Consider the following 14,331-nt stretch of genomic DNA (forward strand, 5'->3'; position numbering starts at 1 on the left):
GTAGTGAAAGACAAGAAATGACCTCACACCCCATTCTAAACTATATTCAACATTCTCTTTAACAAAGTGAAACCTTTAATAACTGGAGGTAAGAAGGCCTGAATGTAGATTTCAGGGTAGCTGAAGAGATAAGACTTTTCTTTTTTAATTGTTTATTAGGTTATAAGCTCCAAGTTCTCATTACTTTCGTTAAAACATGGTAGATGACTCCGTTTACTACCAAACTAATGAAGCATTTCTCGTGGGTTGTTCTGCCTTTCTTCCTGCAGGGAGAAAACTGGTTGTCCTGGATGTTTGAGAAGTTGGTTGTTGTAATGGTGTGTTACTTCATCCTGTCCATCATTAACTCCATGGCACAAAGTTACGCCAAACGAATCCAGCAGCGATTGGACCCAAAGGAGAAAACCAAATAAGCAGGAAAAGTTGTTAACTGCAGAAATTAAAATGGAAGGGTTCTGCCTTAAAGTGGGAGGACTCCAGATCAGGAAGGAAAATTTCCTTTTCCAACCTGTATCAGTTTTAATTCACCACCCCCCGCCCCCGAAAGCAGTTTAATCCACATCTTGCACTGACATACTTTTCCTTTGTTAAGGTAAGGTATCCACCCTCAGTTCAATCCAGGTTTTATTAGGATGGAATGTGATGTTCAGCAGCAAAGTTAACAGAAACTGGCCTTCTATTTGTTACTTTCAAAGGCCCACGTGGTACAATTAAAGAATTCCAACCACCACCCCCCCCCCCAAAAAAAATTCCTAAGTTATGTTAAATATTTCAAGCTTTTAAGGCTTGTCAAATATGACCTCTTTGTTTTTCTGAGTCATCACAAGTGTATATAAGTTACACTGGATTGGGTAACAGTCTTGCATGTCTATCATGGTAAAAGTAATATGCCATCCTGCCCAGCCCTTCTTCTCCCACCTTCGAAAAAAGGCCATTTTATGATGCATTGCACACCCTCTTGGGAAACTGATCTTTCAATTTTGAGACAGTATAAGGAAAATCTTGTTGGTGTCTTACAAATGAGCTGACACCATTTTTTATTCTGTATATTTAGAATGAAGTCATGAAAAAACTTTATAAATACATCTTTGATCATTCCAAAATTGTGTCCATTTTCTTGAGCGTTTTTTTTTAAAACTTCCTTTTAGCTTCTACCAACTAAATTCAGCCTTGCCACATCCACCGCAGCCACAGCCTCTTAAGCCTTCATTTATTTGCATGAAAGGGCCACTGCCAGGTGTTTCTTGGTTGGGTTGGAATTGGGCAGCTGGCTACAGACTGCTGAAAGGGCAGCTTAGGTACTGGTGTGTGGAGGCGACTTCTTGGTTTGTGAAAACAGGAGAGATTATAGTATATAAATCAAAGGACATGGAGAGAAAAATAACCTGTTTTAAAAGAAAAGAAGCTTTCTCACAGCTATTCATTTTTAGCTCAGCACGTATTCTGATTTTAGCAGAAATTTACTTTTATATATAACCTAATTTTCTTTCTTTCGTAAGTGTTTGTTCTTATGTGATTTTTCCTTTCGGATGTTTCTGGTTGAACTTGGTCATTTTATTTTGCTGCAGACGGGGCAGGGTCCCAGGAGTGGGGCAGTGATAAGTAGTCTCACTTTTCGCCTTTAGGAAAATTGGTACTGACAATATATTGAGTATAGAATTGAGTTTAAATCTCAACAGGCCAGAAATGCCTGGTTTGTTTGATCAAATCCTGCCTGAATGTCTGCTTGTTTTGCCTACCGTCGTGACATCTCCATGGCTGTACCACCTTGTCGGGTAGCTTATCAGACTGATGTTGACTGTTGAATCTCATGGCAACAGCAGTCGATGGGCTGTCTGACATTTTGGTATCTTTCATCTGACCATCCATATCAAATGTTCCCATTCAAACATTACCCAGCACCATGGTTTATGATTAAAAGAATTGGTCCTTAGGTCTAGTGGCACTTTGAATCTTTCGTGCCGTACTACTGTATCAATATCAAGAGGATTTTATGCAAAATTGGGATAGTCTGTGATCAAAACTGAATAAAGGACAAGCAGCCTGCCTTGTGAGTTTTGGAAAGGTTACTTCTTAACCATCTTTTACCCCCTACCTAGAAACTCTAGCAATAGTTACTTACTTGAAAAGCGGTACCCAGATGCTTTAAGTAAACTCACGTTAACCATTATGATTTTTATCTTTAGGGTTTGTGTAAGTCTCTAAATCAGCTTCCAGTTGTCTGTCATCACCTTCACCCGCATTTTATTTGGTGTTTGTCTGAATAAAGGAAAGAGGAAAGCAAATCTGATTTGTACTGTCTGTACTAGATTTGGGGATTTGTTGATAAATTTATTTTGGGGTAACATTAAAAAAAAAGCCTTGTTCCTTAGGCTGAAGGTCTGAGTGATTATAATACACTTAACTTGTGACCGCGGCTTGTTCATTCTTTCAAATGAATTTGCTCTGAAAACGAATGAAGAGCAGCTCTCCTCCTTCCCTCCACTGCGTGCTCAGGTGACCCCGCTGAATCCCAGCTGGATCCATGTGCTACCCTTCTGTTCCTGCAGTTGGTTGGTTCCATTCTTTAATCCACCAAAGCAGACACAGACAACAAGATCCCAAAGACACCCCCAGTTAATTCCAGCTGATTGGAGACCAGAAAATTTGTAAATAGATGGTTTAATGTTCCTGCACATAAAAAAAGGGGGGGCCTGGGAATTCTTTTGATTCCATCTCTTGTTTAAGTCTCTTCTGTGCCTTAAATATCTGCAGCATCTTATGTGTCTCAACTCCAAGAATGTTAAGCAGTGACAGTACAAGGCAACACATTAAGGTGTATACACGAGTACTGGGGAGCACCTCCCTTCAGACAGCGCCATGCAGGAGCGTGCAGTGTTTTCTGTATTCTCTGTATAATCATAACCCAGAGTGTAGAGCTCAGAGGAGAGAATTATATTTTCATTTGGATAATGGCCTCTGTATCTGTTCTCCAAATCCAGAAAGAGACAAGGCTGGAAGTGATACCTCTGAACTACACTAGTTCATTAGGTATGTAGAGTAACGTGCGCTCCTTGCAAACCAGCTCAGCCTGTGTTCCCAGTGTGCTCTGTGCTGTCTGCAGCTTTAGGAGGGCAACTTAAGGCTTGGCACTCAAAGCGATCCAGTCAGTACAAATTAGGCAAGAAGCTAAATAAAACAACTAACTGCCCTCTTAAAAACGGGTGAACTCTCTTTTGACTGACCCATATGTGAAGAACTCATGAGACCCCAATCTTTTTAGCATCAGAAAGCCTTTCCATATGTTTTGAAACCCGTTTGCCTCCATGCGCTTAGTCTGTTAACAGTGGTTTAGATTTTTGCCCCCAACATATTGTGACCTGGAGAAAGTTTTTAACTCAGCCTTGATTTCATCTATAAAAAGAGAGATTATATATAGCCAGGTTGTCCTAAGGATGACATCAGATAAAATGTAAAGAAGCTGTTAATGTTAGTATGTTAGCAGTTTTTTAATTCATTAAAGACAGTATTTGCTACATGTGAGAATTTTACAACATTGCATTTGCTCACTTGAAAAATAGGATTTTAAATGCTGTCTGCATATGTTCCCTTGTTTGGGAGTAAATATGCTCTAAAGAACTTATTAACTAAATCCAATATACAAATGAATAGAGAAAAGCAGAAATTAATGAACTAATGACTTGATTAGTAGTACCAAAACCTTCTCAAATCTAGAAATAGGCCTCCAGGCCTCTTGCCTTCTGGGATGGCCCACTCTTTGGCTTGGAGTGTGTTTCTCCCATGGCGGCTCTCGCCTTTTGAGACTGCATTGTCTGTGATGTGCATCTCTAAGTAAATCTGCTTCTTAACCTATCAAAAAAGTGGGGAGGGCAGCTAGTCTAATTAAGGTACAAAGCACAGATACACAAATGAATATGAATCAGTTACTATGAATAACTGAAAATTCTTGTCTAACCTTGGAAAAAGAAGTGTCACTTAGTCGAGTCTGACTTTTTGCGAACCTGTGGACTGTAGCATGCCAGGCTGCGCTATCCATGGAATTCCCCAAGCAGGAATACTGGAGTGGGTTGCCATTTCCTTCTCCAGGGGATCTTCCTGACCCAGGGATTGAACCCAGGTCTGCATTGCCGGCACATTCTTTACCATCTAAGCCACCAGGGTCTAACCTTACCAGCTTTAAATGTTGACATTTTCTAATTTGTTATATAGTTAATGCTAAAAAGTCTAGAAGGTAGATGAAGAAAAAGGGAATGGTCAGCTTTTAATACCTTTATTGGTAACACTCCGTCTATAATATCCAGTGAGATTTGCTAAGTGTCAAGAGGTTCTAAACAGTAAAAGGAAAAGCTGATTTGGTGGTCCACCAGGTCTTCCCCAATAGACTGAAAGTCCCATTCCTATTAGAAAAACACACAGGGGGGCCTTCACTGGCAGTCCGGCGGCTGAGACTCCATGCTCCCACTGCAGGAGGTGTGGGTCCAATCCCTGGTTGGGAACTAAGATCCCACAGGACGCACGACACAACCAAAAAGTAGAAAAAATGAAAACACAGATTGGTTTATTCTATTGATAAATAGTTATTTATTGATAAATAAAAAGGTTAAGACAACCTAAGCAGGAGTTTTAAGTGGCCATTTTTGAAAGCCAAGTAACATTCCACCTCTAACTGGCGTGATCAAAAGCTTCTCTGGTAGTCCCAAAACATAGTAAATGAAATGCTACACAGAACTCCCGCCTGTGAAGTGTTTTGTTCCTTTATTCTCAAAGACAACAAGAAAAGAAAGCACATGATGTTCTTTAAAATTCTGAAAGCAATGGAGTCTTTTGTGTCTCGTAGTCAGCGGCTGAGGTTCCTGGCCCCTCCCTTTCCAGCAAGGCCAAGAGGTCACTTGAGGTTATGTCTTTGCCTTGAGAATGAGGGCTTGAATTGCAGCAAATAACCTACATGTATTTGCATACTGAACCAGAACTCACAAGAAGGGTTATAACAAAAACCTGTTCTGGACAGCTGCTTACTCATTGCCTTTAGAGCTGTGCGGCTCTGGGACAGGCAGTTGCCAACTGTTCACTCATTCTCTTTGACCTACTAGCCTTCCACGGTTTGCTGTGTGGGTGTTAATGCTACTAAAAAAAAAAAGAAAAAGTTGTTTTACATGGTACCCGCTCTCCCCATACACCCTGGATTCATTTGAGATCTGAGATATTAGACTCTGTAGTTGGGATGCCGGCCCAAACTGTGGCCCGGAGAGAGTGAGTCAGTTCTAAGTGGCTGGCTGAGTCTCGGAACAGAAATGAAACGCAACTTAGAGGCTTTGTCAGCCAAATCCACAAATGTGTGGCTTTTTGAAACATCGGACATCTGTTCTTTTTAATTTAAACCTTTTTAAAAAGCACAGAGTTACTTGGCGCCTTGCTCCTTTGTGTCAGCAGCAGTTGCTGCTGTAACTCAGTAAAGCCTCAAATCAGAGTTAGAAAATTTGGCATCTTTCAGGGCACACCTCAGAGACTAAGTGGAGCTGAATTGCTTGGGGAAGGGAAGAGATGATTTTACAGCACACGGTCTGTTTGGAAATCCCCTTCTGGGGTAATCAGCCCAGGTGTTCAACCCGTTTGTTAACCATTTCCAAATGACTCAAAGGACATAAAGGGAAGGCTTGGACACACTCCAGCACTGTTTCTACAGTGTTAGTATCTGTTTGGGTTGGAAACTGCATTCCTGAATTCTTGAGGGGAGGGCTCTGGCTTTTTCTGGGTATCCTTGGCTGAGAGGGACCCCTGGGCCACCTATCTAAGCTAACAGTCGCAGCCTTCTTCTGAGTTTCCAGGGAGGAGTGCGGACAGCTTGCTTTGATGGCCTTCCACCCAGAGCCCTTTGGGGAAAAGCCTTGTTTATTCAAGGAGGCCTCTGCCGGCCACTTTTCTCTCCCCCCCACCCCACCTAATTCCAAACGTCATTTCCCTTTGTTGCCATTTATCCCCCTTTAGGGAACAGCATGAGCAGCTTTTTCCTCCAGGCCACTCACTTGTGACTGACCCAGCCCGACAGCATTGCTTAATTGTGTCCCGGTCTGTTTCTGACGGAGGGAAAAATTGTTTTTGTGGACTGAGGCAGTTTGGGATTTGCAAAAAGGGATGGGTTCCGCCTTTCCCCAAAGGTGGGGAATGCCTGTTCAGATTACTCTTGTCTTCCTCTGGCTCCTCACCAGGCAGCAAAGAACAGCTCGGGTTCACTTCTCCCAGCAGGAAGTGCTGACAACCTATGCTCCATATCACCAGAGAACCCTGTTGTCCTCGACCTCCTTTTACAACTTAAAAAAATGAAAGCCAAAAATAACGAGGGAAGGCTTTTTTCTGCCCTTCGTTTCTGAGGGCGCTTCCGAGTGTCTTGAGAATCGCTTTCACTTGAAAGACGGTCCTAAGCCTCTTAGAGCTGCCAAATTTCTCTACCGAACCTCACGTGGTTTGGCCACACTCCTGAGACTCTTCAGATGCCTCTTCTCCATTCGGCCCTTTGCACCAACCTCCCTTCCACTCCCATGTCCCCTCCAGAGTGTGTTCCTTGTAAACAGCCCCACATCACCAGCAATCAAGATTGGCTCCCAGGGACCTCCTCTGACGTGCCCTGTACCGGGAAGCACAGTGGATTTATGGTAACTTTGATAACGATTGCTTGCTTGCTTCGCACCAGGCAGGGTTTTCAGTGTTGTTTTACATTATTGTATTTAATCATTAAATCCTTCCAACAGCCCCATGAGGAAATGAAGGCAGAGAAGTTCAGTGATTTGCTGGAGGAAGCAAGGAAGTAGAGCAAGAATTAAACCTAGGTGTTCTGGCTGGCTCTTAGCCACTCAGTTCCATGGAAAGTCCAGTGCAAAAGTCCAAGTGTCTGCTTACTTGTTTCATCTTGTGATCACAAGGTAGGTGATGGGAAAACTGAGATAGCAGAAAATCAAGGCGATAGCCCCAAAGCGTTTGGTATTTAACCAGATGACCAGCCTTTGCTTTGCGTGTCCCTGTACCAGCTCCACTCTTAGCCATCCTGTGTGGGCAGGTTTCCAGAATGATGTTTGCTGTGACTATGATTGCAAAGCAGTCTGTACAAAGGTACACACCTTTTTTCTTTTTCAGAGCACTGTCACCTCTTGAGTTTTATTTGATCTTCATAACAACCCTAAGAAACAGGGCCAGTTGTAGTTTTAACCACATTGAGGGGGAATTTTTTTTTATTATTCACTTTTCTAATCTCTACTGGTTTAAGACACAGTAGGGAGGAGACAAAGTGTTGAAAAGGGATCTCCTTTCAAGAGCTTACAGTCTTCTTGGGGGTTATGCAAATATGCAGGTAACTACAAATGTAGAGTAAGATGGAGGCCATGAGAAAAAAAAAACTGGGAAGAGGAAGAGAATTGCTGAGCAGGAAGGATCAGAAAAGGTTTCATCATGATGTGTGTGGCATTTGAATTTCCAAGTAGGGGTGGGGTGAGGTGGGGTGAGGGGAAAGCCCTGTGAGAAACACCAGGAAGCACCAGAGAGGGGGTTGTGTTGAGGGCGGGTAGAATAAACAAGACCCAAGACCAAGAAGCCTTCAACTTCTGTTATTCTCTGCCTCGCTTCGTTTTGTTTCCTTTAAAGTACGTACATAAAATACTCATCTGTTGACTTGGCCCAAAAGTTCGTTTGGGTTTTTCCATATTTTTTCAATGTACTATTTGATCCGTTGTTTTTAAAAGCTGTTACTTTGGCCGTGCTGGCTCTTCGTTGCTGGGTGTGGGCTTGGTCTAGGTGCTGTGAGCGGGGGCTACTCGCCAGTTGCTGTGCTCGGGCTTCACGCTGCGGTGGCTTCTTTTGTTGCAGAGCACGGGCTCAGTCCTCACAGCTCATGCGCTTGGTTGCCCCGTGGCACGTGGAATCTTTCCTGGTCAGGGATTGAACCTGTGCCTCCTGCATTGGCAGGCAGGTCCCCAACCACCAGACCACCAGGGAAGTCTGGGTTTGCCCATAATACTGTACAAAAAACCCGAGGGAACCTTCTGGCCAACCCAATAGTTTGTCTGTTTCCTCATCTTCACTGTCTCCTCCAACTCGACCCTAAGCACCAGAAGGGCAGACACTGTTGTGTTCTCCTTTGTATGCTCAGAGCCAAGCAGAGGGTGGGGTCATACTGAGTGTTTGCTGAATGGATATTGCAGTGGGTGAAGCATTAGCGGAGATCCAAAGCAGGCAGGAGATGCTACCTAAGTAGAATCCAGGTAAGGAGGAAGTAAAAGATGGAGTAAATGAAGAAGGAACCAGGGAACCCTGAGCAGACAGCAATAATCATCGATCACTGAGCCAGGAATATATTAATAGGAGGATCAAGTTGGAGGGGGAGAGTCATTGTTCTGTTTCGAATATATATGAAGGGAAGAGACCAATAGAATAGTAGGACCTTGTATAGGAATATATAGAGTTTTCCCAACTCCCCAATTCCTAGTGAATGTGCCATCCACAGACCACTCCCTGTCAGAAAATAAACTTGACTTTTTCAGAGAATTCTCTAGAATAGGGGTCCCCAACCTCTGGGATCTGATGCCTGATGATCTGAGGAGGAGCTGATGTAATAAAGTGTACAATAAATGTAAATGCACTTGAATCATCCCCAAACTATCCCCACCCCCCAATCCTACCCCATCAATCTGCAGAAAATTGTCTTCCATGAGCACTGGTCCCTGGGGCCAAAATGCTGGGGACTGTGGGTGTAGGGTGGCATGTCCTCTATACTTTGCTGTAGGTGATCATCGAAGCCTCCCCATGGTATGCGGCAAAGAATGGCCCTGTGACTGGACCTTGGAGCCACAGGAAACTGCTTTAAAATTCCTCCCCACAGTTGTATCCTGCTGGCTTCCCCAGTGGCTCCTCCCTCCTAGATCAGGGAGGATGGTAATTCCTGGAGAGATCGTCTGTCTTTATAAGGAGAAAAGTTTGGCAATGTGATTTCCTGTATATTTCCACCAGAGTCCAAGATTCCAACAGTGCTCGCCTAGACAGCAGCAGCAGCCACCTAGAACCCAGATGCCGTTAGTATTCCCAAGTAAGCGGGAGGGCATCCTCCCAGCCACCTCTGCCAAGCCAAAAAGTCAGAATCATGGCCTTATTACACCTTCTAGAGCGTGTGGTAAAGGCAGCTTTCCATTTGGCTGCTTCAGTGCCGGGGTTGTTTACACGTTTCAGTAAATGAGTTATGCTTATTGAAGTTGGCTTGGGTAGGAGTTCAGAGTCAATGACATATGACCACAGTCATACCACTCACCGGGAGCACCACAGTTCAGGAGAGACTTGCTTGTGTCATAATCCTTGGGTAGAGAAGAGGGGCACAGAACTTGAGTATTCCCGCCCCGCCCCCCCCCCTCAGGAGGGTGCACAGTTTTTGAAGCCTGGGAGAATTGGGGTGTGACCATTCCTGGCTTTTGGAGGGAATCAGATGAAATGAAATATCTATCTGGTAAAAGTATGGGTGTGCAAGTGCTTTGCACAATTTTAGAAGACGAAGCTGCAAAATAGGGCTTGTAGAAAAATGTAAGATCAAAGAAATTTGCAGATGTTCTGCATTTTCTTCTTCAAACATCATCTGGACATAAAAGACATCCCTGGTCTCTACAAGGAGGAGATAAAAGATTCTTTCATACATAAATGATTTCCAACTTTATACAGCTTTTTTTTCAGGCTGCTCCCAGACTTTGATATATTTACTAGCCTCCCGTCCAGTGGGCAGTGTTTGTTAGAACATGGTGAGACAGTAGGACCCCAAGTCTTTCATTTCTCCCTTCCTCCTCTGCCCCTGACTCAGCCTGGGGCGTTCTGTCATTCCTGCACCCTATTTCTGTGATAGTTCAGGATGACCAGGCCCATTGCTACTTCCACCCCTTGTTGCTGCCTTCTGATTAGTCTGACTTATTCCTCTCTTCTTCAGACTATCTCCAGGTTTTCATATCCTTTTAAAAATAATTTGAGTTATTTTATGTTTATGTTGGATTTTTATAACTTTGTTAAAAAAAAAACAAAAAAACAAACATGCAAGGGAGACTTCCCTGGTGGTCCAGTGATTAAGAATCCACTTGCCAACGCAGGAGACCCCGGTTCGATTCCTGGCTTGGGAGGATCCCCTGGAGAATGGATAGGCCACCCACCTCAGTATTCTTGGGCTTTCCTGGTGGCTCAGATGGTAAACAATTCACCTGCAATGCGGGAGACCTGGGTTCAATCCCTGGGTTGGGAAGATCCCCCAGAGGAGGGCATGGCATTCTCGCCTGTAGAATCCCATGGACAGGTGAGCGTGTGTGAGCTACAGTCCCTAGGGTTGCAGAGAGTTGGACATGACCGAAGTGAGCATGCACATACAGGAGTTCAGGGATGGAATTTAGATTTCAGACCAGGACTTGCAAGCCAAGGCAGTTCTTCACTCTCTTAATATGGTGTTTGAATTTATATTGCCTGAAGTGGCTTCTACTCATATAAGATGACTTCAGAAACCAAATATTTTCAATTCTATTTCCAGGTCCTTGGTTGCATCTAATAGCTGTGAGATCTGTTGCTAATATAGGACCTTTAATGGGTTTTATTGTGTGTCTGTAGTTTTGCGGCTTTACATCTCTTCCAGAGTTTGTTAGACATTTGTATTAATCTGTTCAGTAAACAGAGAGTATCTACATGAGCCAGGCACAGGCTGTGCAGCAAGAAATCCACCAAATGGTGAACTCCGTAAGGGCAGGAGGCAGGGTTACCTCGTTTTTAAAATTTCCCCATCTTTGCACAGTCTTTCCTTCCAGGTGTTCAATGGATGTTTGTTGAATTAAGCTCATATCCTGCCTCTTTCATACTGGTCACATGAGCCGAGCTTAAGCAAAGGCCTCTTTTTTAGGAAAGGAAATTCCCACCTTTCTGCCTCCTGTCATGTTTCTCTATCTGTTCCCATGAACTCTCACCTAGTAAGGACAAGCTTTGTTCAACTCCAAGGTCTACAATTCCCAGGATTTTGCTCCTGAAATGTCTAGAATAGCCCTGTCCAGCAGAAATATTATGCAAGCCATATATCTAATTTTTAAGATTTTAGTACCTGTACTTTATAATATGAAAAGAATAAAATATAAAAAGAAACAGGTATTACACCCATTTGGATAATTTACTTAACCTATTGTGTCCAAAATATCATTTCCGTAGTTTAATATTAATCCTTTACATGATTTTATTAATATTATCTTCAAAATTCAGTATGTATTTTATACTTACTAACCACATGTGTCTAATGGCTACCTTATTGGGCACCAAATGTTGGACAAAAAGATCGTGTGAAAACCTTTTGAGTTTTTGCATACTTACCATGTAAATAATTAAATCCAAATAGGACAAGAGAAACCATGAAAGAGTCCATTGTACTGGCTCCATCACTGGCAAAGGAAATAAATTCAAGTAAGACAGAATTACTTGCTAAGTGACATGTAGTTCGGCTTGTTGTTTCTTTTTATACTGTTCTTTTTTTCTTTTGGCTGCACCACTGCGGCTTCCAGGTCCTTAATCCCCTGACCAGGGACTGAACCCAGACCCTTTGCCTGTAAAGGTGCAGAGTCCTAACTGCTGGACCATCAGGGAACTCCCTATGCTATCTGAGTAAGTTATTCTTAGATTTTTTTTTTTATCATTAGGTAAAATCCATAACTCAAAACCATTGAATCTTTTTTTTTTTAGTACTTGTAAACTGCAGTTCTTTGGGATCATCAGATCATCATCGTCAGTTCTCTGACCTTCCTTTTCATCTCTTTTTTGCTTCACTTGCTCCCTAGCGCCTACATGATGAGGCTTTTCTATCTTTCCCCTCTTCTCCCTTGAATCCATATCTTCTCCAACACTGACCTGACACTGTGTTCTCTAGAAACTTAAAATATTTACATTGTTTTTCTTAACATTCCTGCTAGTGGGAAATGGGATTTCATTTACTAATAAGGCTGACATTGCATCATCTGAGACATTTCAGAGTATAGGAATAAAAACTTAGTTAAAAATATAAAGCCAGATTTTTTATGCTCACATTCCTAAAACCCATAGGAAACAATGTGATTGATATAGATGAGCAAATATCTCTTAAATAACTGTTATAATTTGCCAAAAATGACAAGTTGGTGGACAAAGCCATATTTGGAAGGTAGGGGGAAGTCCAAGAAAGGGTTCGCTGCCAAACCCTGGGCTCATGGGGAGAGAACAGCAGGATGGGAACATATGGAGCATGTTTTAAGACAAAATTTGGACAGGAATGCAAGTGTGATAAACATGGTGGTCAGGAGAAGAATCACTGGTATGTCCACTGCAGAGCAGAGTACAGCGCCAGTGAGGAGACGTTCCAGACAAACTAAAAGTCTAGACTAGAGGTCCCAGTTCACTCTTCTTTACCTTGTACCACATCTTCCCTGTTTAAAAAAAAAAAAAACTGAACACGGACATGGGAAAGATGTTTGTGTGCTGTGTTCTCAGTTGCTTGGTCATGTCTGACTCTTTGTGACCCCGTGGACTGTAGCCCACCAGGGATTCCCCAGGCAAAAATACTGGAGTGGGTTGCCATTTCCTCCTCCAGGGGATCTTCCCGACCCAGGGATCAAACCTGTGTCTCCTGTATGTCCTGCACTGGTGGATTCTTTACCACTGAGCCACCTGGGAAGCCCTGGGCAAAATAGCAAGCAATAATTGGGAAGCTAGAATTGTAGCTCCAGATATGGAAAGAAACTTAACTGCCTTGTAAGCTTCTTCATTTAGACTTCATGGTATTGGTCCACTTATCCTTAACATTTCTTCAGTGCCTGGCACTGAATGGATACTGGTTGGATGAATGAATGGACTAAGAGTGATCTGTGGGCCCCCTTCCTGAGTGCTGAGGGACAGGTTAAAGAGAGAGAAAGGTGTTGCTGGTTGACCGAATAATATTGGTGAGGGGTTGTGGGGGAATCCTCAAAGCTGGAAGCAAGAGAATTAATGGGAAGAAACAGGTTCTACTGCTCAAAGAGTTCTTAAGAAAAGCACAAATGGAGGAGAGTGAAAAGGCTTGATTAAGAAGTAGGCTTGGCTTCCCACTGTACTCACTGCCTGCAGGGGTGCATCTTGGCTCTGGGGTAAGCCTGAGTGACACACGGCGTATCAGTTACTCAGTAATCTAAGAAATTACATGTTCAGGGACTTCCCTGGTGGTCCCGTGGCTGAAACTCGTCACTCCCCAGTGCAGGGGGCCCAGGTTCTATTCCTGGTCAGGGAACTAGATCCCGCATGCCTCGACTAAAATTCTGCAAGCCACAACAAAGACTGAAGATCCCGAGCAGCAGAGCTAAGATCCAGTTCAGCCAAATGAATGAATAAATATTTCTTAAAAAAAGAAATTACGTATTTGAAGCTTTTGGATGTCTCTGCCCAGGAAATTATGAGTCTATCGTCGTAGCTGGTTGGTCATTTTGTTGTTGTTTAGTCACTAAGCGGTGTCTGATTCTCTTGCGACGCCATGGACTGTGGCCCTCCAGGCTCCTGTGTTCACGGGATTCGCCAGGCAAGAATCCTGGAGTGGTTTGCTCCAGGCCTTTCTAATACCAGCCCTTATTTTGAAGCTCTGACATCAACTCTTTGGTGTTCCATTTTTAAGTTATCACAACTCTAATAGCAAAAACTTTACATTATTCAAACTAGATAAAAAAAATTTTTCATGTAAACATTTAAAACAATTTCACACATATTTAGGTACCACATCTAACAAATAATGCAGTTGTACATTAAAAAATAATGTACATAAAAAAGGTTCAACTCACATAAATGAATCGCAGAAGGCAATGGCACCCCACTCCAGTATTCTTGCCTGGAAAATCCCATGGATGGAGGAGCCTGGTGGGCTGCAGTCCATGGGGTCGCTAGAGTCGGACACGACTGAGCAATTTCACTTTCACTTTTCACTTTCCTGCATTGGAAAAGGAAATGGCAACCCACTCCAGTGTTCTTGCCTGGAGAATCCAGGACGGGGGAGCCTGGTGGGCTGCCGTCTATGGGGTCACACACAGTCGGACACGACTGAAGCGACTTAGCAGCAGCAGCAGCAGCACATAAATGAGTGAACCCAGGGCTCTGATTGGAGTTTACTTCGAATAGTCACCTGCCATTGATTCCATGAGTTGGCAAATTAGAAATACATTTGTTCCCACTGGTACTTTACGCATTCTTTTCTCAAATATAAAATGATTTCAACGTATGGCTTTCTTTAAGCTTAAGTTGGCAAAGTTCCTCAGAACCAGCTTACCCCTAGTGAGGTAATTCAGTTACAGAGCTTCATTA

At 43.2% G+C, this 14,331-nt stretch overlaps 1 protein-coding gene across 4 annotated transcripts in view; it reads left to right on the top strand.

Annotated features, from left to right (window-relative positions):
- VMP1 (vacuole membrane protein 1) overlaps positions 1-2,366 on the top strand; it is a 130,026-nt gene extending 127,660 nt beyond the window's left edge. For 3 of the 4 annotated variants that reach the window (XM_027518000.1, XM_027517998.1, XM_027517999.1), the window contains one exon: positions 270-2,285. In XM_027518000.1, coding sequence (XP_027373801.1) covers positions 270-413 — 144 coding nt within the window. In that variant the 3' untranslated portion in view covers positions 414-2,285. Of the gene's footprint in view, positions 1-269 lie in introns of all 4 variants that reach the window. The other variant, XM_027518001.1, reaches the window with a different exon arrangement.
- Positions 2,367-14,331: the final 11,965 nt, after the last annotated feature.

This window comes from Bos indicus x Bos taurus, chromosome 19 (assembly GCF_003369695.1).
Source record: "Bos indicus x Bos taurus breed Angus x Brahman F1 hybrid chromosome 19, Bos_hybrid_MaternalHap_v2.0, whole genome shotgun sequence".
Classification (NCBI taxonomy): Eukaryota; Metazoa; Chordata; class Mammalia; order Artiodactyla; family Bovidae; genus Bos; species Bos indicus x Bos taurus.